The sequence below is a fragment of the Choloepus didactylus genome, chromosome 5, assembly GCF_015220235.1.
Source record: "Choloepus didactylus isolate mChoDid1 chromosome 5, mChoDid1.pri, whole genome shotgun sequence".
Classification (NCBI taxonomy): domain Eukaryota; kingdom Metazoa; phylum Chordata; class Mammalia; order Pilosa; family Megalonychidae; genus Choloepus; species Choloepus didactylus.
In genome coordinates, this window is record NC_051311.1 from 86,506,623 (window position 1) to 86,533,679 (window position 27,057).

Genomic DNA, 27,057 nt, shown 5'->3' on the forward strand with positions numbered 1-27,057 from the left:
AAACAAGGAGGAGGAGTTGTTGCCAGTAAAGAAGAAAGGGACAAAAACCCTCTTCTGAGATTCTTGATGAAACAGATACTTTCTGCCTGGTTTAGGTTCTAATATGGTCTAATGCCTTACATGAAATGGAAGTGATTGAGATGTTAAAAGTAATTTTGATTTGAAATTAAGGTTATGTATAATTGAGAATATATCATAAAAGCCATTTTGAGAAATACTGAAAATTATTATGGTAACTTATTTACAGATAGTGTTAGAAATATTTTTCATGAAATGACAAATGTTACTTATTTGCAGTGGCATTATTTATTTTTTGTTAGAATAAGCTCCTCTAAATTTTTTCTCTTGAACTCATTCTTTCAATTAGACTCATGAATTAATTTACTCTTTGCCATTTCCCTCAGTACTGTTTAGTGTTTTTATTGGAAAATAGATACTTTGACTTAGACTGTAACTAGACTGAATATTATTTATGAGAGAGGGGAAACAAGACCAGGATGTATCCTCAGGAGTCACATGTGCCTTGATTTGGAAAATACAATGTCCAAGTGCTTTTTTCTCTTTTTTACAGCTTTATTGAGGTATAGTTTACATACCACAAAATTCATCCTTTCTGATAGTAAAGTTTGATGAGTTTTAGGAAATTTACACAATTGTGAAACCTTCACCCCAATATAACTTTAAAACACTACTCTTACCTGAAAAAGTTCCCTCCTGCCTTTGCAATCAATCCCCTGCCACCACCCACCCAAGCAAGCATTATTCTGTTTTCTGACTCTACATTTTAGCATCTCTAGATGTTTCATATAAATACAATCATATATAGTCTTTTGTGTCTGGCTTCTTTCACTTAGTATAATTTTTGAGGTTTTATCCATGTTGTTGCATATAGCTCTTTCTTTGTTATTGCTGAGTCATACTCCTTTAAATGAATATCCATGTAATTCCATTATATGAATATGAAAATTAACATCCATTTGCCAGTTGATGGATATTTGGATTGTTTTCAAATTTTCATTATTGCAAATAATGCTGCTGTGTACATTTGAATACAAATCTTTGGGTTGACATATATTTTCATTTCTCTTGGGTAAATGTGGAATTGCTGGGTTGTATGGGGAGTCTGTTTAGCTTTTAAGAAATGTCAAACTGTCTCCCAAAATGACTTTACCTTTTTACATTCCCATAGCAATGTATGAGGATTCCAGTTTTTGTACATCCTTGCCAGCACATGGTTTTATCAGTTTTTCTGAATATAGCCATCCAAATGGGTGTGTGGTGGTGTGTCAGTGTGGCTTTAATTTGCATTTCCCAAATGATAAGTGATATTGAGCATCTTTTCATCTGCTTATTTGCTGTTTCTGTATCTTCTATGGAAAGTTTCTATCCATATTTTTTGCCCATTTTTAATTTTTTTTTCTTATTTTGAGTTGTAAGAGTTTTATGTTATAAACACAGTTCTTTACCAGATATATGATTTGCAAATATTTTTCTTCTAGTCTGAGGCTTTTCTTCACACTTTCATTTTGGTGTCTTTTGCAGAGCAAATGTTTTTAATTTTGATGAAATTCAGTTTATCTTTTTTTTTTTCTTTTATGGCTCATACTTTTGATGTCATATCTAAGAAAACTGCCTAACCTAAGGTCCTACATTTTCTTCTCTTGTCTTAGTCTTCCTAATTCACATTTTTTCCTCTTACTCCCCAACAGTCTTTTTAGAAGAGTGCAAATATTTGTCTTTAGGAAATAAATGATTAGTTTCCCACAAAAAAAATCTTCATTGATAACTCAGCTGAGAGGGTTGTGGGAAGATGGTGGACTAGGGAGCTCCAGGATTCAGTCCTTCCACCAGAACAGCTATTAAACAGGTAGAAACTATCTGAAACAACTATTTTGAAACTCCAGAGGCCAGTAGAACCCTGTACAGCATCCAGGGAAGAGCTGGAGGAGGAGGCTAGTAAATTACAGTGAAGGCCAATAAATTGCTCTCTCCATGCTCACTGATGACAGAAAGGGACATAAAAACCCTCTTCCCCAAGACCAGAGGTGGGAATAGCCAATCACTGACCCTTGCTGTCTATTAGAGACTTTGGATCACTGGGGTGGCCCACCTCTAAGGTTGGCCATTCTTACTACTGCTCTGGACAGAGGTGGCTGTGCAGGAAACTTGATGCTATGCTTCTTCAGGGCTGTGGAGGACAGTTAGTTGAAGGGCTGCATTTGCTGGACAGCAAGAAATCTCAGCTTTGGGGAGTCATGGAAGAAGCTCTTAGCTCCCTTCCTGATCCGCTCCCCAGTGCACTTTGCAGCAAATCTGCACCCTCTTAGGTACGTGGCCCTGTTTTAGTTGGGAAAGACTGACTTGGGAAACTCCTTTCTGGCTTCCCCCCATCCAAGAATTTACCCCCATACAAAAGCAGCTTGAGACAATGAGAGAAGTGTAAGAAACTATACAGGCAGACAGTGTAAGGAAAAGGCTTGCCTGCTTTAAACATATGGGAGAGGGAGGTCTGTCTCCAGGGAAATAGAGGGGCATTCAAATTCCTCTAAACAGTGGAACTCCAAAATAACCTAAAAAGCATAAGCCCAGGACAAGACATAGGGCCAGAAAACACAGGAAGGAAGAACCCTGAATTCACCTTGGGCAGACTTTCCTGATAGGAGGGCTGAAATTCAAGAAAATCTCTGTCGTACCATAGGTTGGTTACAAAACCAAGAAACAGGCATTTCAGGAAATAACTCCCAGGGTTATCATTTTATAATATTAAAAAATACAATTTTCAACAAAAGAATATGAGACAAAGAAACAGGAAATGTTGACCCATCCAAAGGAAGAGGATAAAAATCCAGGAAACACCAATGAAGAACAGAATGTGGATGTATTGAAAAAAACCTTTAGGCAAATGATCTTAAAAATGCTTAAGGAAATGAATCTTAGTAAAGAGATAGAAATTTCAAAAAGGAACCAAACAGAACTATTGGAGTTGAAAATCATAATAACTGAAATGAAAAATTCCTAGGAGGGTTTAAATAGCAGATTGGAACTGGCAGAAGAAAGAATCAGTGAACTCAAAGACAAGAGATTTGAAAAGAGTCATGCTGAGGAACAGAAGAAAACAACAAATTATGCAAAGTGAAAATAGCAAAAGATATCTCTTGGATACCATCAAGCATACCTATATATACATTATGGGAGTCCTAGATGGGAAAGAAAGAAAGAAAGGGGCAGAATGAATATTCAAAGAAATAATGGCAGAGAACTTCCCAGAATTAGCAAAAGACATGAGTATGCACAACCAAGAAGCCCTAAGAACACCAAACAGGATGAAAATGAAGAAAATTGCAACCATCATATATTGATCATGCTATCAAATGCAAAGGACAAGGAGAGGGTTCTGAAATCTGCAAGAGAAAAGCAATGTGTTATGTACAAGGGAGCCCCCATTAGATTGAGTGCTGATTTCTCATCAGAAACCATGGATACAAGAAGGCAGTGGATTGAAAAACTTAAAGTGCTGAGAGAAAACAACTGCCATCCAAGGATTTTATATCCGGTGAGACTTTCTTTCAAAAATGTGTGAGATTAAGACATTCCCAGATAAACAAAAGCTGACAGAGTTCATCACCACTAGACCTGCCCTAAAAGCAACACTAAATGGAGTTCTTCAGACTGAAGGGAAAGGACACTAGATAGTAGTTCAAAGTGACCTAAAGAAATAAAGACCTCCAGTAAAGGTAACCATTTGGTTAATTATAAATGTAGTATTATTGCATTGTATTGTGTGGTATATAACTTCACTTCTTTCTTCCTATAGATGGTAAAATGCAAATGCATAAAAAGTAATGATAAATCTGTGGTTTTGGACATACAATATGCAAAGACATAAGTGGTAACAAGGACCTCAAAAGGTGGAGGCAGAAGGATGCAGGAACAGTGTAGGTGTTTGCTGTTGAAGTCAAGTTGGTATTAAATCAAATATGATTGTTATATATTTAGGATGTTAAATTTTAACCCCATGATAACCACAAGGAAAATAAATGAAAAAATATATGTAGACAGAAAAGGGAAGGCACTCAATATGGTACAAAACAAAAATCAAATAAATATAATAATAGACATTAATGGAAGAATTGAGGGATAATAAAAGGTATAAGACTTACAAAGTCTAAATATCAAAATGGCAGAAGAAAGTCCTGCATTATCAATGGGGACTGTAAATGTAAACAGATTAAACTCTCCAGTCAAAAAGGCAGAGATTGGCAGAATGGATAAAAAAAAAAAAAAAAACATGACCCAACTATATGCTGTCTGCAAGAGACTCACCTTAAATTCAAAGGTACAAGTAGCTTGGAAGTGTAAGGATGGAAAAAATATATCATGCAAGTAGTAAGTAATAGAGAGCTGGGGTAGCTATCCTAATATCATAAAAAATAGATTTTAAGTCAACAATAGTTATGAGGGACAAAGATGGTCATTATATACTGATATAGGGGTCAATTCAAGAATATGTAACAATTATAAATATACATGCACCTAACAGCAGAGCCCCAAAATATATGAAGCAAAAACTGACAGATTTGAAGGAAGAAATTGATGGTTCTACATTAATAGTGGGAAAATTTAATATACCACTCTCATTAATGGATAGAACCTTTAATCAGAAGATCAGTAAGGAAGTACAAGACTTGAAAGATACTCTAAATCAACTAGACCTAACAGACATATATAGAATACTTCATCCAACAACAGAATACACATTTTTATCAATTAGCCATGGATCATTCACCAAGATAGACCTATGTTAGGTCACACAAAAAGGCTCAATAAATTCAAATTATTGAAATCATACAATGTATCTTCTCCAACCACAATGAAATGAAGCTAAAAATCAATAACAGAGGGAGATATGGAAAATTCACAAATATGTGGAAATTAAACAACATGCTCTTAAACAACCAATAGATTAAAGAGAAAATCACAAGGGAAATTAGAAAATATCTTGAGGTTAATGAAATGAAAATACAACATACCAAAACTTCGAGATGCAGCAAAGGCAGTGCTGAGAGGCAAATTTATAGCTCCAAATTCTTGCATTAAAAGAGGAGAACAACTTCAAATCAGAGACCTAACCTCAAGACTGGAAGAACTAGAAAAAGAAGAGCAAACTAAACCCAAAACAAATTGAAGGAAGGAAATAAAAAGTTTGGAGCGGAGAGCTAAGACGCAAATTTATAGCTGCAAATTCTTACATTAAAAAGGGAGAAAGTCTTCATGTCAGAGACCTAACCTTAAAACTTGAAGACTTAGAAAAAGAAGAGCAAATTAAACCCAAAGCAAGTAGAGAAAAGGAAATAACAAAGATTAGAGCAGAGATAAATGAAAGAGAAAACAAAAAACAATAGGAGGGAATTGACAAAATCAAAAATTGGGTCTTTGTAAAGATCAACAAAATCAACAAACCTTTAGCTATCCTGATAAAGAAAAAAACAGAGAGGATACAAATTACAAAAATCAGAAATGAAAAGGAAGACAATACTACTGACCCTGCTGAAATAAAAGGGACGATGAGAGGGTACTATGAACAACTATACACCAATAAATTAAATAACAGACAAATTCTGAGAAACATGCAAACTACCTACACTGAGTCAAGAAGAAATGGAAGATTTCAGCAAACCAGTTACTAGTAAAGAGATTGAATCAGTAATCAAATACCTCCCAAAAAAGAAAGCCCAAGACCAGATGGCTTCACTTAGGAATTTTACAAAACATTTCAAGAAAACTCAGCTCCAATTCTTCTCAAACTCTTCAAAAATGTTGAAGAGGAAGGAATACTCCCTAGTTTATTTTATGAGGCCAACATCACCCTCATACCAAGGCCAGATAAAGATACCACGAGTAAATAAAAATACACCTTATTATTTCTTGTGAATATAGATGGGAAAATCCTCACAGAAAATACTCATAAACTGAATCCAGCAGCACATTGCTCAAGTGGGATGTTTCCCTGGTATGTAAAGGTGGTTTGGTATAAGAAATTCAATTAATATAATACATGATATTAACAGATGGAGGAAAAAAAACATGATCATCTCTATTGATGCAGAAAAGGCATTTGACAAAATCCAGTGCACCCTTTCTTGATTAAAAAAAAAAAAAAACTTAAAATGCTAAGAATAGAAGGAAACTTTTTCAATATCATAAAGGGCATCTATGAAAAACTCACAGCTAACATCCTATTTAATGGTGACTGTTCTGGTTTGCTAAAGCTGCCAGAATGCAATATACCAAAAATGGATTGGTTTTTATAAAGGGGATTTATTAGGTTACAGATTTACAGTTCTAAGGCCATAAAAGTGTCCAAACTAAGGCATTAACAAGAGGATACCTTCACTGAAGAAAGGCGGATGATGTCCAGAACACATGCTAGGGAGGCATGTGGTTGGCATCTGTTGGTCCTTTGCTCCCAGTCGTGCTGCTTTCAGCTTCTAAATCCAGTGGCTACCGTTTTAAGCATCTGTGGCTTTAGCTTCTCAGGGACAAACTCTGAGCTTCATCTCTCCGCTTAGCATCTCCAAATGTCTTTCTGTCTGCATCACCAAACATCTGGGTCTGTGCTGGCTCTGGGTTCTCTCTCTCTCTCCTCCCCTGCCCCCACCCTGAGCTCGCTTAAGGACTTCAGTAAACTAATTGAGACCCACCTTGAATGGGTAGTATCACATCTCCATGGAAATAATCTAATCAAAAGATCCCACCCACAATAGGTCTGCAACCACAAGATTGGATTGAAAGAACATAGCCTTTTATGGGGTACATAACAGATTCAAACCAGCACAGTGACTGAAGGCTTTGCCTCTAAGATCAGGAACAAGACAAGAATGCCCATTGTCACTGCTGTTATTCAGCATTATACTGGAAGTTCTTACCAGAGCATTCAGACAAGAAATAGAAATGAAAGGCTTCCAAATTCTAAAGGAAGTAGTAAAACTTTCCCTATTTGCAGATGACATGATCTTATACAGAAAATCCTGAAAATTCCACAACAAAGCTCCTAAAGCTAAAAAATGAATTCAGAAAAAAAAAATCAGTAGGGTTTCTATACATTAGTGATGAACAACCAGAATTAGGAATCAAGAAAAAAAATTCCATTTACAATAGCAGCTAAAAGAATCAATTATCTAAGAATAAATCTAACTGAGAGTGTACAGGACTTGTACACAGAAAACTACAAAACATTGCTGAAAGAAATCAAAGACCTGAGTAAATCTAAAGACATTCCATTTTCATGGATTAGAAGACTAAATATCATTAAGATGTCAGTCGTACCCAAAGCAGCTTATAGATTCAATGCAATCACAATCAAAATTCCGACAAACTTCTTTGTAGAATTGGAAAATCTGATCATCAAATTTCTATGAAAAAGTAAGGGGCCCTGGGTAGCCAAAGCCATCTTGAAAAAGAAGAATGAAGTTGGAGGACTCATACTTCCTGATCTTAAAACTGATTACAAAGCCATAGTAATTTATATAGCATGGTACTGGCACAAGGACAGACATATAGACCAATGGAATAGAATTGAGAACTCAGAAATCAGTACATTAATGGCCTACTGATTTTTGACAAGGGGGCAAAGACCACTTAATTGGGAAAGAATAGTCTCTTCAACAAATAGTGCTGGGAAAACTGGACCTCCATTTGCAAAAAAAAACAGAACAACAACAACAACAACAACAACAACAAAGAAAGGAGGATCACTACCTCACTTTTTGTACAAAAATCAACTCAGAATCAATCAAAGACCTAAATACAAGAGCAAGAACAATCAAACTCCTAGATGAAAAACATAGGGAAGCATCTTCAGGACCTTGTGTTAAGAATTGTTTCTTGGAAAAAATAGGTAAATAGAACCTCATCAAAATTTTTAAAACTTTTGCACCCCAAAGGACTTTATCGTGAAAGTAAAACAACAACCTACACAATGGAAGAAAATATTTGGAAACTACATATCTGATAAAGGTTTAATATCCAGACTATATAAAAAAATCCTTCAACTTAACAAGAGAAAGACAAACAACCCAATTTTAAAGTGTGTAAAAGACTTGAATAGACATCTCTCCAAAGTGAAAAGATGCTCAACATCATTAGCCATCAGGGAAATGCAAATAAAAACCACAACGAAATACCGTTTCACAGCTGCCATTAAAAAACAGAAAATTATAACTGTTGGAAAGGAAGCAGAGAAATAGAACATTCATTCATTGCTGGTGGCAATGTAAAATGGTGCAGCCACTGTGGAAAACAGTTTGGTAGTTCCTCAGAAAGCTAAGTATAGAATTACCATTTGACCCAGCAATCCCACTACTGGGTATACACCCCAAAGAATTGAAAGCAGGGACTCAAACAGATAGTTACAGACTGATGCTCCTAGTGGCATTATTCACAATTGCCAAAAGATAGAAGCAACCCAAGTGCCCATCAACCATTGGATGGATAAAATGTGATATATACATACAATGGAATATTATTCAGCTGTAAAAAGGAAAAGTTCCGATACATGCGACAACAAGAACCTTGAAGACATCATGTTGAGTGAAATAAGTCATACATAAAAGGAAAATATTAAATATAACTGATATGAAATAATTAGAATAAGTAAACTCATAGAGTCAGAATCTAGAATATATGTTACCAAGCAACAGAATGGGAATAAGGAATAGGAAATAAAGGCTTAAAATGTACAGGGTTCTTATTTGGAGTAAGGGAAATATTTTGGTTATGGATGGTGGTGATGGTATTACAACATTGTGAATGTTATTAACAGCACTGGAATATATATCTGAATGTGATTAAAAGGAGGAAATGATAGATTGTGTATATGGTAACAAAATAAAATTTTAAAAAATCCATGGAACTACACAAACAGTGAACCCTAAGTTAAACCATGGGCTATGGTTAATAGTAGATTATAAGAATGTGTGATCATCAATTGTAAGAAATGTTCCACACCCAATGCAAGGTGTTAGTAATAGAGTGGTGTGTGGGAACCCTGTATTTTATGCATGATTGTTCTGTAAACCCACAACTTCTCTAATAAAGAAAAAAAATTCAGCTAAGGAGACACAAGAAGATTATTCAGTGGTTAATAGTTAATGTTTTACATCCAACTTTGATTAAAACCAGAGACTTCTCTGTTCTGATTCTTCTAGGCAGCTGGACATATGGACCGAGAGAACTTTCTTCCTTATGGCATTCCTAAGCTGCTCTTTGAATTGCCATTTCTTTCACACCACAGCAATGGACTATGTTCTTTTTATGGAGTCCATTTGAGTGGTAGTAGAAATAGAGTGTGATCTTCTCACAGAAAATGTGGTTCCTGAAAATTCTCTTTTAGCACGAACAGCAGAATCTTCTGAAGATTTGACTGTTAAGTTGATTAAATTTCACATTACAGACAATGTTTCTGACATTTACGCTTTTGTATACTTAGCTTTAATAGAGAACATAGACTCCTGAGGAGTTAATAGTTAACTTCCTGGAAACTGAATGATAATCTAAATGCTCACGAGAAGAGTGCTCTTTGGAGTAAATCTGACAAATTTATCTTGGAAGCAAATGTTCACTCACTTATGTTTCGATGAACGCAGATTTTCATATGGCCTGTTTCGAGAAAATTATATGCACTAAGTGTTAAATATTTAATTCATTACTCTGCTGTTTTGCTGGAAAATTCTTTGTAGTACAAAATGCATATGAGCAAGTGACTGAGATTTGTTCTTTATATGAAATAGCCTCTGGCTGGGATGAATGAATTTCCAGCTATTTAGAATATATCTTCCCCAGGATTGATAGCAAGGGGAAAATACAATTATTTATGTCATGTCAGTCTCCATTTCTCATTTTCATGGTCCTGCTTTGATTACAGAGAGCCCAGACACCTTAGCATAATACAGTTTGAAATGTTGCTTTGAAAAGTATACTAATCTGTAGCGTGGAAGAAGTGACATCCCCAGGGGTTGATAAATCTGGACCTTTTGCCTTCTCACAGCCCACCCCCATGCCCAAGCCCTTGTCTGGGGAAAGCCCAGGTTATAGGAAACACGGATTCAGTAATGCAGTTGTAAATAAGATGGAGGTGGTGACTTCAACCCACCAGCCCCAAACAATCCCTTAGCCTTTGCTCACCACCATCATCCTCTCCCTGACTCATCACTGAGATGAAACAATAAAGGTGCCCTATAGAATGTCACCACTGAAACTCTTTCCAGGAAAAGGTGCTTTCAGATTTACTGGGAACAGTGTGCAGAGATGGTAGTGCTCACTAAGTATTCCACATACACGCCTACATCCATTATCATTGAAGTCATTGACTAGTTCTGGTCAGTGAATTGTGGGCAGAAGATGTGTGCATCACTTCTGGTTGGAGTCAGTTCAGAACAGGAGGACAAGGGGACTCTGGAAGCCAAGAGTTGAGATGGCAGCATCACAAAACAGCAAAGCCTCTGTCAGCCTCTAGCAGAGGCCCCTGCCCGCCTACACTGGACATTAGCATGAGCCAGGTACAAGATATATTGTGTTGAACACTGAGTCCTCTGGGTTAATTTCTCACTGCAGCATAACTTCTCTGCCCCCACTGTGGCTAATTATCTCTGCATTATGTCTCCTCCCCACCCCGCTTTAGGAGAGGAGCACACATTGAGATGTTGACTAGTGCCCCCTGAATGGCTCATACCATTCAGCAAGAATAAAGGGTTTGTAAATCCAACTTCTTATCCTTGAAAAGTGACATAAAATTTTTTCAAACTGACTAGCGTGGCAAGCATTCCAAAATGCTGTTATTGACTATTAAATGGCTGCCATTTTACCATGTGCTGTTTTTTGTTTTTTTTTTTTTTGACAAATAGATAAGGAATAGCATATTTACAACCCCGTATGGTGTTTTTTACTGAAGTTTTAAATAAACTATTTCTGATCCTTACATCTTTTCAGTGATATTCATAGAAATTTCAATTTACTGGGAGATAAATAGAACCAAAGCTTGTTCAATGGCTCTACAAGTGTTTCCGAATAAGTTACTGTCAAGACCTACATTCAGAATTAAATTTCCACTTCTCAGATTTCAGCTTTAGAGCAGATCCCTAATTTCCACTTTTAAAATTGGACCTTTGTTTCTGGTTTGTAATCTGAAGGAAACCAGTTGGGAAGTGGACCTTATGGTGAGGGAGAAGACCTAGCTCCATGGCTCAGCCCTCCCCTTTTCTCCTTCTCCCCTTCCTTCGGAATACCCATTGGGTAGGAGACTGAGAGATCACAGTATAAGCTGGGGCTGAGCTCACTCAGAATTCTAGACTGATCTATGAAGATGGGAGGATGGGAGTAGAGTAACAACCTTAACTTATATCTTACCCTGTGCTCTAGCTTAAGGTTTGCTTTTCTGCAGTAGAAATAAATTGATATGGAGGCTAAGACTCTAAATCAGGCATAATCCACAATTCTTTTGGTGGAAAGAAATTTGTTTGAGGTCACTGTTAACCATCTTTTATTTAGTCTAAGTTTTGGGTGAGAAATGTAATTTAAATATGTGCCCTTTAGGCATGCCAACACATATACAAGGAAGTATATCTAGGAAAAAAACAAAATGATAGATTACTTTAATTGGAAAACCTGCATTGCTAGACTATTCATTTAGAATTCTATGGTTCCAGTCATAATCTTGCAAAGGAACCTCTGTACTTGGATTTTCAATCCTTCTAAGTGTGTATATTGATCTTTCAGATAAACAGAGCCAATAAACAGAGTTTACCTTAGTTAATTGTTTCATTTATCTATTGCTGTGTAACAACCCACTCCAAAACTTCCTGGCTTAAAACAGCAATGATTTATTATTTCTCACAATTCAGAGGGTCGACAGAATGGTTCTTGTATTGCATGTGGTGTAACTGAGGTCACTCATTCAGCTGCATTCAGCTGGGAGCTCAGCTGGCCCAGGAAGTCCAAGACAGTCTTTCATCTGCCAGGTTCTCTTTCCACTGACCTCTCATCATTCAGTAGTCTAACTCAAGTTTCTCAGAGGAAACATTACAAAAGGACAAGCCCCAGTGTGCAAATACTTAGGCCACTGCTTGCATAATATTTTCTAGTGTCCCATTGTTCAAAGCAAGTCACATGTCAAGTTCAGAGACATTATGGGAAAGGACAGCATAAGGGTATGGATACTGGGATGAGTGCTTCATTGGGGGCCACCAGGGTGACAGCCTACCTCCCACATTAAGGAGGGTTTGTTTTATAATACACAAGAAGGAAGAAAGACAAGAGTTACGTCTCAATCACAACCACTGTTCTGGCAAACTTCATAGAGAAGTAGAACATTGTTTGGGATACCAAGAGTTTTGGAGACCTGTTAAATTAATTAATGCCAGAGGAGCAAATGCTCGTTATCACCTGTCAGGTGTTCTACTGATGCCATGGTCACTCAGCTACCCTCTGGCTCTGCTTTTGCTGCTCCTAGTGCTGTCAACTGACTTCATTCCTCTCTCTACACTTTGCATCCTTGCCTTACTCACGGTTTCTCATACTTCCTTCCTTCTTTGCAATCTATGGCCTTTTTTCCCACTCCACACTCTTGACTCACTGTCTTTTTCTGCCTCAAACTTGCCCTCTTCATAAGAGGAATTTGTTACCTCTTAGTCATTCTTCAGTTACTTTCAAGCAGGCTAGTCATCTCCAAGTCTTCATCCAGACTCTAGATGGCTTCTTGCCTTTGGGCCAGAATGTGTACCTTGATTCTTCTTTTAGCCTTGGTCAGGATGGAGGGTCAACTCAGCCTTCCTAACAAGACTGGGCATGGCAGGCATTCAGAATGCAGCAGTCTCTTCTCCATTCTGTTTAGCTCATTGGGTACTTGGTAGTGGGGATGAGGAAGGGCAGTCCCTTTCCTTTGAGAAGAACTAGTTCCTTTCTCTCTTACTCCAACCATCCTTCCTTTTCCAATCAGCTATCTTACCCCTGAAGCTAATTCTGACAACTGTCATCAGATAACTGGCTGGACAAGAGTGGAACCGATACAATCCTTGATTAGGCTTACCATTAGTCTCACACATATAGGCTTTTTATTGACACGCTTTCTCTTTGTCATAGAGCTCCCAGTTTTATCATCTCATATTGTACTGTGTCCTTTCTTGTAATTGCTGTGCTGAGTAAAAGAGGTTTGAAAAAAATCAGTATCCATATAATTTCATTTGCTGCCATTTATAAATTTCTTTTAAAAACCTTAGCATATTTTATGCTATAACTTTAATGTCAAAAAAGCTTTTAAATTTTTTTCTAAATCCAAAAGATCCTTAAAATACGAATTGTTTTATGTATTTATGCTTCTTTATGCATGAAATATCTCTAGAAGGACCCATAAGAATTTAGTAATAGTGATTGCCTCCCAGGGGAGAAACTGGGTTGCTTATCTTGCATTATATGGTCTTTTGTACTTTTTGAATGTTGTACCATGTACACATATTAACTCCTTTTAAAATTAACTTTTGAGAGTGTATCTCGTCTCCATTGTCCTAACTCGTGTTTCTTTAAAAGGCCATAGCCAGAGTGTGGTACAATTCCAGGGAGGGCTATTCCTGTAGGATCCAATGTGAAGAGGCCCCTAAAGTTGTGCTATGGGCGACACTGGAAAGAGCCACAGTACATATTCCGAAGCCATTAGCTTTTTTTAAAACTTCAGTAACTAAATTTGGTAATTCAGATTTTTATTGGCTAAATGCAAAATAAAAGGATATGGGCAGGAGGGAGATGCTGGGGGGCTCTCAGGCTGTGTCACTATGAGGTGGCTGAAAACTCCAGAACTTCCCAGACCTAGAGCTCTGGTTCTTCACAAATTCTGTGTGCATCCTATTACAGGTGACTTGACCATCCTGCACTCGGGTTCCTTATCAGTAAATCAGTAAATTTGATATACCTGACCTTTGGGGTTGTTAGGAGGATTAGATAAGTTAATGCATGGAGCACATTCAGCCCAGTGCCCAGTGTATAGTGAATGCTCGGTGAGTGTAGCCATTGTGCTGTTTTTTTCTTGTCTACAAAATGGGGATAATAAATGGGTATTGTAATGCCTGCTTTCCTATTTCCTGGGGTTTTTATGAATATCAAATAAGATAGTTATATACCTCTAATAATTGATGATTTGAAGTATTATCAGAGTATGTTGCTACCTGTTATTTTGGTAAAAACCCCTTCTTAGTCGTTCACCCTTCCTAAGGTGTTTTTCTAGGTTTCAGCTACCAGATTCCTTGTGGAAGCACTACTATTTAGTAGTGCGTTGGATTGGGGTGAAATTACAAATGTGTACCTTGATTCTTCTTCACACAGTTTGCCTTGTTGATTGAAGAGATCATTACAATCTCCATAGTCACATGATCCAAGACTGCTTCTTTCTGAGGTGCATTCGTGGTTGTGTAGTTGTGCAGATGTAACTGTGACTGTGTGGTCATTGTCCTTTTCTCTCTAACCTTCCCTCTATAATATCAGACTTAAAATCTGTGATTGAAAAGCACAAGGATGGGCCAGGGATGGGTGTTAATGTGCTTATTTCTTATGATAAATATTCAGGAAAATATAAAAGGTGACCATTCCCCAGTTAACTGCTAAAAAAACTCCTTTCACTGTCTAAATGATGGCATCCAATTATCCAGTCAGAAGCCACCCACTGATGGGTTATCAGAGCAATAATTAATGTGTCAAAGGGTGTCCAGTCACATAAGCATATTTGTTTATTGGTTGAGAGAGTCTGTAGATCGTATTACATGGTGCGGTCAGAATTGAACCACCCGTATTGGGATGCTGAAAAGCACAAACAGAGAAGAATGAAATGGTAAGTCAAGCATAGCCTTCCAGTTCTGACAGAGAGCTAATATTTTTTTGAATTAAAATAATTTCGTCTTTCACTTGAGAGAAAAATAGAAATTTTATTTTCTTTCTAATGACAAGACTTTTCAAGTAATGAACATTAGAGCTATCTTTCTCAGACTTAATATGAATCCTTTCCCAAAACTTTAGATTTTCTTCTGAAATATATAGTAAACAACACAAGGAACAGTTGCCCTGTGGTTTAATATTAATTTTAGGCAAAAAGAAACAAGGAAACCTTGAATTTCATTTCTTTTCTAATTGTGAAAAATTTACTTAAGAAGGGAGGTGATTTTCTCCATCTGTTTCACAGGTTCTATAGATAATGTGAAAATTTGCTTTGAAGGGAGTTAAGTGAAATGAAATATTAAAGGTCAACACAGTTTATCATCACTCTGGATCCTTTTCTCATATATGGTGTTAAGTATCAGGGTGACTTATATTCAGAACCGACCATTTGTCTCATTCATATATGCTTTAAAATTTCTGTGATAATTTTTGCAAATTACAAGCTATATTGCACTAACCTGCTCTTATCCTTGACTAAACATGATGTTGCTATTTCAAATTGGAATTTTATTCATTTTAATATAATTGCACAATTTAGTTTTAGTTAGTAGTTCTCATGTAATAGAGAGTGACCATCATTTTCCAGGGTAAAGTACAAGACACATGGGCTCCTCTCAAACAATCCATTGACATCAATATTGAGAGTGCAAAAGCAATGGTTTTCCTTTGTGAGACCTGCAGACTACATTACTCCTACTGAGCAAAAGCTCAATTTTCTGTGGCTGTATTTGATTTTCAGTTTGATTGAATGTTGGAGACCTAATCCTGTCCTTGGGCATTCATTTCTTAACCCACGATGGCATACTAGGAGGAGAGAGTGATTTTCCACAGGCAGGAGTCTGATGATGGGCTGGGCTTTTGCTTTGTCCTCCCCAAACAGAACCTACTCTAGAGGTGATTTTTTTTTTTTTGGTTAATCTTGCAGTTAACTTACAAGTTCTGGAGAGAGACCACATCTTCAATTGTCTTAGTTCATGACTTCCCATCATTGTGAGGATTTAATCATGTCTTTTTAAGTAAGTGCTTTCTCATTTTTTCTTACAATTTTGAATTTCTTTTTTCTTTACAAAACACTGTGGTTTAAAGTGCAGTATTTTATCCCAGGTTTACTCTGAAAAGGTACCTCAGGTTGAGGGACCCTTTCTTTCATATGAAGTTGCCTAAATGCTTTCTCTATTTCAAAGGATGAACAGTTAAGTCTCCAGGAAAAATAAAAAATAAATAAAGAACTTACAACATAGAAATTGTACATAGCTGTTTAAGATCTTACAGACATTGCAATTTATTAGTACATCTGTTACAAAGTATTTTAGGTTTCCATCAGGTATTTGAGAGCTAGGCAGTTAAACTGAATTAATTCAGTTAGTGCAACACACAAGTCAAACAGGTATGCCAATTGTTTTCTCTCAATATATGCAGTATGTTCACATCAACTGTAACTTGTTCAGAAGGATCTGCATCTTGCCATTTATTTTTTTTTTATTAAATTCAGTTGTATTGAAATACATTCACACACCATACAATCATCCATGATATACAATCCACTGTCCACAGTATGATAACATAGTTATGCGTTCATCACCACAATCTATCTCTGAACATTTTCCTTACAGCAGAAAGAACCAGAACAAGAATAAAAAATAAAGTGAAAAAAGAACACCCAAATCATCCCCCCATCCCACCCCACTTGTCCTTTAGTTTTTATCCCCATTCCTCCACTCATCCATACACTAGATAAAGGGGGTGTGATCCACAAGGTCTTCACAATCACACTGTCACCCCTTGTAATCTACATTATTATATAATTGTCTTCAGGAGTCCAGACTGCTGGGTTGGAGTTTGGTAGTTTCAGGTATTTGCTTCTAGCTATTCCAATACATTAAAGCCTAAGAGGTGTTATCTATATAGTGCATAAGAATGTCCACCAGAGTGACCTCTCGACTCCATTTGGAATCTCTCAGCCACTGAAACCATTTCGTCTCATTTTGCATCCCCCTTTTGGTCAAGAAGATTGCCATTTATTTTTATTTTCCTGAAGTTTGTGTGTGAATCCAGAATTAGTGTTTCCACAGAAAATCATAAGCTACCTAAGCAAATCATGTTGAATGACATAAATGTACTATGCACATATGTAAAGTCTGGTTTGTATTTTGGTCAGAAGTGGGTGGGTGAGCTTCTCTACCTGCTCTTCAATGTCTAATGAACATAAATGTTCATATATTATAATATGAACTCTTAAATGAAACCACATAGCATATAATTTAATAGATGCATCATTCATGAAATTATATTTACTTTACTATAATGTTTATGTTCTTTTTCTGTATTTGTTTGGCAATTTAGTGTTCCATTGAATTTTTAACCAGTTTTAATTAAAACTCAATTGCTAGTAAAATACACATTGTCGACCGTGTTTCATTTTCTTTTGACCTATTTAAGCTCTATTCCACACACAGACATGTTATACAACCAATTTTACCATATTGACAGGAGACTTTGGTTTTCAAACCAGGTAGTGTAAATATAAATATAGCCGTGGTAGACCACATCAGACTGCCTATTTGAATGCAACCTAATCTTCAAGCATCTTAAGTCTCCCTTTCTTTTCCCTTTCCTCCTTTCATTCATTTTCTTCCCCACAAACACTTATGGACTACCTATCATGTGCCGGGCACTTCAGTGGGCTCTGAGGGAACAGTGGTGAACAGGACAGATGCAGTTCCTGCCCTTGGAAAACTTGTAGTTTAGTGGGAAGGATGGACATTATAAAATATAAACAAATAATTCAGTAATTAAGCTTGTGGGAGCTACCCCAGTGCATGGTAATAACGACCCTCCTGCCTTCTCCTGAAAGCCATTGGTCACCCCCACCTCTGCAAACTATTGAGTAGACGTGATTAAATCTGCCGTTCCAGGTAGGAGTTTGCTGTGGGGCAGGGGTTCATGTTCTGTGTTTGATCTCATCCTCTCCAGGGTACAGTGAGCACTTCCATGTGCAAAGCATTGCATTAGGTTATGGGAGAGGGATAAAAGAACAAGTGCCTGAAGGATGGGGGAGGTAGCATGTGTACAAAAATAATGCCCACCTATCTATCTGCTTATCCATCTAATAAGGGTGATGATTAAAACAAGAATATTCAGGAATTCTTATGGAGGTGGAGTGACTTTAGTTTGGGTGATTAGCTAAGGCCTCTTAAGGAGTTACCTTTTAGCTGATCTGTGTGAGAGAGAGTGAATTTTGATAAGGAAATAGGATGGAGAAGGCATTTGAGGTAAAATAAATAGAATAGACAAAGGCAAGAAGGTGGGAAAATTCAAAGTAGATTGAAGGATTGACCCAAGAAAGAAAAGCAGAAACAAAGCATCAAACAAACAAAATAGTTATATGGAAATAGGAGAGATTGGCAGGATAAATTGAGGCCAGGTCATTGAGGTTTTTTTTTAAATATCTGTTTAAGGATATGTTGAACTTTATTTGGTAGCTCCCATATGGCTATTTACATTATGTGACCAAAGAAGTTACTTTAGAAAAAAATTAATCCCACAGTGTCAAGGTGGATGGCTGTAGAGAGGAAGGCCTGGAATTCAGAGCCCAGCTCTGTCTGTTGCCATAATCTAGGGAGAGATGGAGGAGGTCTGAATTTTCAGCAGTTCAGCTAGTAAATCAGTGCTTTGGGTTTGAGGCAAATTTGCAACAATGCCCTGAAACTTCCCAGAGATAAATTCTAGAATGAACAAGTGATCACTCTCTAACTGGCTTAACATCTTGGCCTCCTCAAGCACTTATAAGTATTTAAAATGGAAAAATTGTAAGGGTGGAAAAGTAGAAACATTTTGCTTTACATCGCAACAACTATTTCTGAACTGGTTTTAGCTGATTTGTGAATAAAAGATCATTCCAGCCTTGAGAGTTAAATATTTAAAAGTTAGCTCCCTTTTAGAGTTCATGTATAATACAGGGCTGATTTTCTGTGCTGCACACTTCCGCCCTTCATTTCTTTCTTTTTAATACACTATAATTATTATTCTTATTCTATCCTTTTTCAGTTCCTTGCATGAGAATTATTTAAACTTCACCCACAAATCTTTTGTGAAAGAAGAAAAGAAAATTCAGTTTGTGGGTCTCAGCACGAGTTAAGCTAATGCAGCTAAAAATAATGCCGAAAAAGAAGCATTTATCTGCAGGCAGAGTGCCCCTGATTCTCTTCCTGTGCCAGATGATTAGTGCACTGGAAGTGCCTCTTGATCGTAAGTATCAGCATTTTGAAGCTGTTAGTCCCAGGAGTCAAAACATCCCCCGGTGTTCACCATCACCTGGGGGAAGGTCTGTGTGATACTGAAAGAACGGCAAATCAAAATTAATTGGCCCTTTACCTTCAGCACCTGGTATTTATAAAGAATCACCACATGGAAATGGCTGTTGAAACTGTCAGACATGTTGTCCTTTCCTATCATTATCCTTCTTCCCCATCAGGTGCCTTTTGTGTACCATGGGGGATTTGGCCTGAGAAGGAATGAGTAGTTTTGCTGCTGTCCCAACTCTCCCAGTATTTTGTAGCTCTTTAAGAAAATAGTATGAATCCCTTTAAAATGATTGTGGAGACTTCCCCACTCATGGCCTCTACTCTTCATCACCCTCCCCATTCATATGCTGAGAGTGCCCTAGAAAAGATTGCAGACGGTCACTCCACCAGCCCATGCCCCTCTTGTCCCCAAACCACCTATAATTCATTTCTCTGGACTCAGATGAGGAAAATTTTACTTTCTAATTATGAATTTTAAACATGAGCCAAGAACTAGGAAGTGTGTCTTGTCTATAGCCTATTGAATAGTCCTCTTCGATTTAAAAAAATGTGATCAAAGACCAAGATGCCAATCTTGAGATTAAGACAAATAATCTTCAAAAACAGTTTAAAATGGAACGAACAACAGCTACATTAGCCCACTCTTCTTATAGTAAAGTATATGCTGTACTCTCTCTGGTCTGGATGGCCTCTTTGTAAACAATATAGTTTTGGGTTCCAACTGATCACTTTTCCTGCAACGGAAAGCGAAATTTCAAATCTGGGCAATTACTGTACTTTAGAATTGATTTATCCTTTATCCCTTATCTGCATGATCTCTTTAAATCCATTAGCTTCCTGAATAGAACATCTGTTTGGCAAGCTTACCAAGGTGCAAGGAAGACAGCACTTTGCTGGGGCTATTCAATTGTTGGGATGTCATTGTTTTTGCTATAGAGGTTGTAACTGCTACTGTGGGAGACATTAAGAAGAGATATAGTTTGCCCCACACTTTGTTGACTTCCTTTGTTGTGCCATTATGATGTAAAATACAGTAAAATGCAATCTCTTTCTTATTTTCAAAAAATATTGATCCAATGACCTTAATTTCAATTTTCAAATATGTGTATTTGTTTAAGCCCATTGGAGTGGGAATGCTTGAGTAAGCATTTGCCCTGCCAGATACACAGGAGAGAGGAAAGCACTTGAGAGAAATGCTTTTGTTTTCTCTTGTGTTAAATATATTCTCCCTTAATCTGTCTGCTCAATCTAACAATCAGAGGGAAACAGTCACCTACGGCTAACTCAATTATCGCTGCTAATGGAGAAGAGGCATAACACAATAAAAAGAAAGTCACAGATAACCCAGCGCTCCTGCATTAACCTTTGCAAGCAGTAATAACAGGCAGCACTGTGGAATCATTTGAATTGCTTGCTAATGTAATTTCTTCCCTGCCCCTACTCTGTGCACCCCTTCTCCTGCACATGAGCTACTTCTCGGTGAGGGCACCAGCAGCCCCTGGGTGACTGAGGAATTCTGAAGCAGAAATATGCTAACAATTTGGAAAGTTCAATTGCTGACTTTGTGATTAGCCACAAAAATATAAAAATCTAAAATCATGGTTGGGCTTGCCTTGCATAAAGCATTGTAGTAATGTCCCATTGTTAGGTATTATTACCATGTGCATAGAGATGTCTGAGATAATAGGATCAGACACTACACAGTATGTGACAACTCAGATTAATTGTAGATTTCAGCAGTTTTTCAAATTGAACATAATTACTTGTCCAGCACGTGTATGGAATGGATTAGCCATTCCTATTCTTGGAAAAATCGTTTTTGCCTACAGCATTGCTATCGTTGTTTCATATGTATATGCGGCTAGCTGCTGCAGGGGGAAATAAAACCATTAATTCAAGTTTCTTTCTCTCACAACTTCACAACTTCAGCCTTCACTATACTGTTTCTTGGGGCAGTCAAATCAAATAGACAAGATGCACTTTTTATCTTCACGGTTCTAACGTTCTTATTACTAACATCTCGTTTTCTTTAATCCTATTTGCCCACTCACCTGCTGGTATTGATGGGGAAAAAGCAAAACTTCTTGAAGATTGTAAGTGTCGTCCTACAAATTACTAGGCAGTGTGAAAAACTGATGATGTCTTTGTTTATTAATACCATAAATTAAATGCACATTTTTGTGTTTTGTGACTGGTGTCTTTTAAAGCATGTGTATCTACTATGGCTAAACATTGCATTTATATACCAAAAAGAAAATTTAATATATTGCCTGCATGAATTCTGAATACTTGGTTATTGCTCTTTTTCTTTTACTGATATGCTGCTCTACTAACTTCTGAGCTTCATTCACATTTGATGTAACTCAATGAGAAAATTCACAACATTTAGAGAGAATTAGAATCTGGTTCTAAATGCTATTAATTGCTTGCAGGAATAAAGCATCTTTTGGTGTTTTTTAGAAGGCGAGTACATGCACAATGACTGTGTAAACTAGTGTTTCTAGGTGGCATCTATTTAAAAGCACAGTGAATTTGAAAATTGTTTTGAAGTGTGCAAAAGACAAAGCAGCCCCCACTCCCATCATTTCTGAGTGGCTTATTCCAAGCAAAATTTTCTGCTGCCTCTGACAGTTGGGCAGCATCTGCCATCCAGCTGAAAGATAATTAGTCAGTTTTCAGGCATTTGAAAATTCCTTTGATATTGAATTAACCAAGAAAATTATGTAAAATCACTTTTTTCCTTTATAACTGCAAAGCATTTATTAGTTGCCAGGTGACCTAGGCACTGCTCGAAAGGGTACACGCAGGCTGTAAACTGCTAGAAGTGAGGAGCGGCATCTAAGCCAGCTTTGTTCAGGCATGTGAACAGAAGCCCCACGTTGGAAACAACCAAGTTTGCACCTCTGTCACTCCTATCAAAGCACAAGAAATTGGATTGAGTAACTCGTAAGATTCCCCTCACCCACCCACCCATGTCCATCATTCCTGGGATATGGAATGCCAAGCTTCCTTCCTTCATCCCAAACTCTATGCTCTCAGGGTCTCAAGAATCACTTAAAGGTGAAAGCGGTCCAAATAAAAATAATAATAATGAAAAAAAGTCAACATCCCTGAACCATTATAGCATTGGCAAGTACTAAGAATTTTACACAAATTATTTTGCTTAACCTTCCCACCTACCCGAGAAGGCAGGTACTCTTTTTAAACTCCATTTTTCCCCTGAGAAAACTAAGACTTAATACAGATATTAAGCTTGAGGTTCCATAGCTGAGAAGAAACAAACTGATAAGTTCTTGGCCACCAGATCAAACTGCTAACCAGCACTGGAAACAAAAGGCTGGAAGAATGAGGGTTCCACATACAGTCCTGGAGGCTGTGGAGAACAGCTTGCTTGGCTGTAGGATGAGGAGAGGGCAGGATATTGCTGCAGAGATGGGAAATTGATACTGTCCAGTATCCTACATATATTAGGCACATACTAAACGATGACAATAATGAGTTTAGCTTCAGATCTGTACTTCAGTTGTTAATTTGGATAATAGTAAGAGATGTCTGGTGGGCAGCAGTAAGACAGGAGAGAAGGCAAGAGAACAGATCCATGCTTGCAGTTTATAAGACATTGGGTGTAGAGGTTATAAATTAAGCCCTGGCAACAGTTAATGACAGTAAAGAGGGACAGGAGCAGACAGCAACCACTAAGCTTTAGGAGATGCTTGGTGGGCAGTTATAAGAGGTTTCACAAAGGAAACACAGGAAGTGGGTGAAGAGGAAAGGGAAGATCCAGAAGATGAAAAATGAGATGACCTGGAGTGTCAAATGCAGCAGTAAAGGAAAGGAGAATGAGAGATTGAGAGAGCACCTTGGGAAAAGTTGCGTGGTGCAGGGGAAAGTGTACCAGAGCAGGGCCACTGCATCACTCAGCTCCAGGGCCCCATTCCCACTGTGGTCTGTGCCAGGGTTTCCCAACTGCAGCACTACTGATATTGAGGGTCAGAGAAGCCTTTAATGAGGGTCTGTCCTGTGCATCAAAGGATTTGTAGCACATCCCTGGCCTCTTCCTGCTTGGGACCAATAGCAACCCCCACCCCCACCCACCAAGCTATGACAGTATCTCCAACCATTACCCCAGTTGAGGACCACATTATTTCTTCAGTCCCTTCCTGCTTGAACACTCCATGATTCTGATTTCACAAGTAGGACATGATGATTTTAGAGACATTTGAGGGATGTTGAGAGCACAGGTACCAGATTTCTTCAGATCACACTCTTCTATGTCAGAATGATTTTCCCTTAGGATTTGATAATAATTGATCAGATATCACCTTGGAGAGTACAATGGAAATTTTGACTCCAAAAATAAAGAACTTCCCCAATTGCATTTATCTTCTAAATAAGATGATTTTATCTTTATGTCCAATTCACCTACCTCTAATAAGACATGGTGAATCTCCCATTCAATCTTTTAAATATTAAAACTTCTCAAATTTATTTGTTCCCAAAGTGTATTATATTATTTCACTAATGATATGTGAGTTACTCTTTCCTAAGAAAAATGCAAATTTACCTCATAACTTAGATTTCATTAAGCCAAAGTATCCCTCAGAAGAATTTCTCATTGTTACATCAGAAAAGAAACTGTCTTAATGTTAGGCTTGTACTGGTCATTATTTTCTCAAACTTTTCATGTGGGAATATGACCTTTCTGAGTACTTACAAAGCTACCAAAAAGAAAGTTGTGCCTTAACTTCACAGCTTTAGGAGACTTTAAGTTGAAAGTCTATTGAAGTGTGTGCCGCTGCAGTAGAAACTACTAAAAACTTATGCAGCATATTTAGTCTAGGGCAAGTGAAAAAATGATTCTTTCTATGATATTAAATGTTTTATTTCTTTATATTGTTCTTTCTACAATTAAGTGGTTCAACCTCCAACCATCACTCAACAGTCTCCAAAAGATTACATTATTGATCCTCGGGAAAATATTGTAATCCAGTGTGAGGCAAAGGGGAAACCTCCTCCAAGGTGGGTGTGTTTTCTGCTTTATTTTACTACTGGAAATAAGTTGGGAAATTTCTGTAGAATAAGGTAGGCCACATAGAGCACTTTCTTTCTTGGTTGGATACTTCCCAGCATGACTGACTGGTTACTCCTGGCTGCCTCTGACCATCTCACCTGGCGCTGAAGTTAATTTCTCAGGTCCTGTATTCCAAAGTATCATTTGTAGGTTTGTTGTTTTGTCTGTCTCCTTAATTAACATCAGTTTGTTCTTCTTAAAAACCCTGATTATTTCATTTCCATACTCATACCCTACTGCAAAATGCTCAAACATTGTGGAGAGATGTGAAAAAAGTCTTCTAATCCTGGTGTGACACCGATGGCCCTTATGACGTGGGAAAATCCTTATTATCTGGGCCTGTTCCTCATCTGTAAAATGAATTTGATGCCTTCCAGGATCACTTTTAGCTCCATAGTGGCCTCTAAGTAGTCCTAATCAGTTTTCCACACGTGGCAGGGTTCAGTACTCAGTAGTCTCCATATGGATCTTGGAATGAGCATAGCAGAGAATTTTAGAGTTGGGAGAGACATTAGAGCTAGTCTGGACCAACCAATATATTTTACATATGGGGAGACTGAAGCCTGGCAATGCTAAGTAAATTATCCAAGGTCACACAGGCAATTAGTAGGTGATCTGTAACTTGTCCAGTGATATATGGGCATTTTGAAGAGTGGGATTATTACTATGAATAATGTTGACTTTTAATTAATAAGGAAGTGAAAGTTTCTAAATATTTTATTTCTGAATTTATCTGTTACTAGACCTTACCAAACTGTTACAGACTAGCACCTGAGAAAGAATTAACTGCTACTAAATACCTAAGTATGTAAAAAAAACTCTATCAAAGCTTGCCTCAAAACAAAGACGTTCTGCTGTATTACCAGAAACCCTCCATCACTCAGGATCTAATATGGTGTCCTTTGATGGAGTTCCTCAGCAGCTTCACATTTCATTTAATACTCTTCCCACTCTGTAAGGCAGGGTTTCTTAACCTCAGAACCACTGATATTTTGGACTGGATAATTCTTCATTGTGGGAGGCTGTCATGTGCATTGTAGGATATTTACCAGCATCTCTGGCCTCTACCCACTAGATGCTATGAAACCCTCCTCCAAGTTATGACAACCATTGCTGTAAGGATAAACAGTGGGAAGGGAATCCAAGTGAGCATGGGAAACAATGAAGTTTAAAGATCTGTACCTTTGTTTGAGCATAGCCATTGTTGACTTGTGACTAGTTATAAACTAATTAATTACACAAGCACTGTCATTCCAAAGATAATCATTTATTTAAATAAAATAGAGAAAGAATCGTCTCAGCAACTTGGAATCTTCCTGTAGAATTCACAAAGCCATTTCCAGAATTGAAAATTCTCCAAATATATTTAATATGGTATAATCACTTTTAATAACCAACATTTAAAACACCAGTGAACTCATATCTCTTCCCCTCTCCTAACCTACACTTTGCATTTTGGTAACTTGAAATTGGTCTGATAGATTTTAAGCATGTATAGTTCTTGCAAAGGCCTTTCTTGTCACATTTCAGCCCAGAGCAAGTTTTTATAGACAGGTTATCAACTCAATGACCAATGGAGTTTACAATAAAAATGCTAATGTGCCTGGGAGACCTGCTTCTTGTATTTCCTTTGAAAAATGACAGGCAATTTGTGGGCATGATTTCCTTATTGAGTGAGACTTGGACAAGTTCTAATGAAGACATGCACCTTAAAATGTATAGCCAGCACTGTTTTCTAAACCACGATTCAATGAAACATTTTAGGGATGGGCACCTATTGCTCTTTTACTGAGTATTAAAATCTAGTAATTATTTCTAAAAATCCACAGAACTTGCAGAATTTGTTCAAATGTAAGTAGTCCTGTTTTTCTAGGACCATTAACTAGCTTAACCCTTTATGTGTTGGACAGTTTCTCCTGGACCACGTAATGGGACTCACTTTGACATAGATAAAGACCCTCTAGTCACCATGAATTCTGGCTCAGGAACCCTTATAATCAACATCATGATGGAAGGGAAAGCAGAGACATATGAAGGAGTCTACCAGTGCACAGCAAGGAATGAACGTGGGGCTGCAATATCTAATAACATTGTCATCCGTCCATCCAGTAAGTGAAACCTTGTCAACCAAACATGACACCTTTTATTGTATTCCTCTGAGACTCAGCATCTGTTAAACTATCCAAATACATTACTAGAAAATAATGGCATTGATTTTGCTGAAAATTATGCCCTTTTCCACTTTATCCCAACAAGTTCTGCAGCCTAATGCTTCGCCAATCCAACATGTCTCTCATTCAGGTACTGAGAATGTTTCTTCCCAGAATTGAGCTAGTTTAGCTATTTTTATGTATCTTATGTATGAACAAACTCTTACAGTCAGGTTGAAATAAATCAGTATGAAATGGATAACTGAGATCTAAGGGTTATTTCTTTAAGCATTTTTGTTTTAAAATTTCACTGGAAATAGAATACCCTCAATACATAGTTATTATACTGGATTTTTTGCACTGGTCAGGACCAAAATCCTCTCAAGAACCTTAGAAGGATATATTTTTTAAAATAGTGACCTCCCCCCACCTCCCTGAGCTCTGGGAGAGGAAGGGGCTGGAGATTGAGTTCAACCACATGGACGCTGATTCCACTAATCATGCCTATTGTAATGAGGCTCATTATAAACTCTGGCCACCCGAAGCTTGGGGTGAGCTT

General features: G+C 37.4%; 1 protein-coding gene across 1 annotated transcript in view; it reads left to right on the forward strand.

Moving 5' to 3' along the window:
• NRCAM (neuronal cell adhesion molecule) overlaps positions 1–27,057 on the forward strand; it is a 297,084-nt gene that overhangs the window by 196,673 nt on the left and 73,354 nt on the right. The window contains 6 exon segments of the mRNA XM_037836376.1: positions 15,899–15,989; positions 19,021–19,221; positions 21,353–21,370; positions 24,191–24,296; positions 26,259–26,271; positions 26,273–26,456. Of these exon segments, the coding sequence (XP_037692304.1) occupies positions 19,116–19,221; positions 21,353–21,370; positions 24,191–24,296; positions 26,259–26,271; positions 26,273–26,456 (427 nt within the window). The 5' untranslated portion in view covers positions 15,899–15,989; positions 19,021–19,115.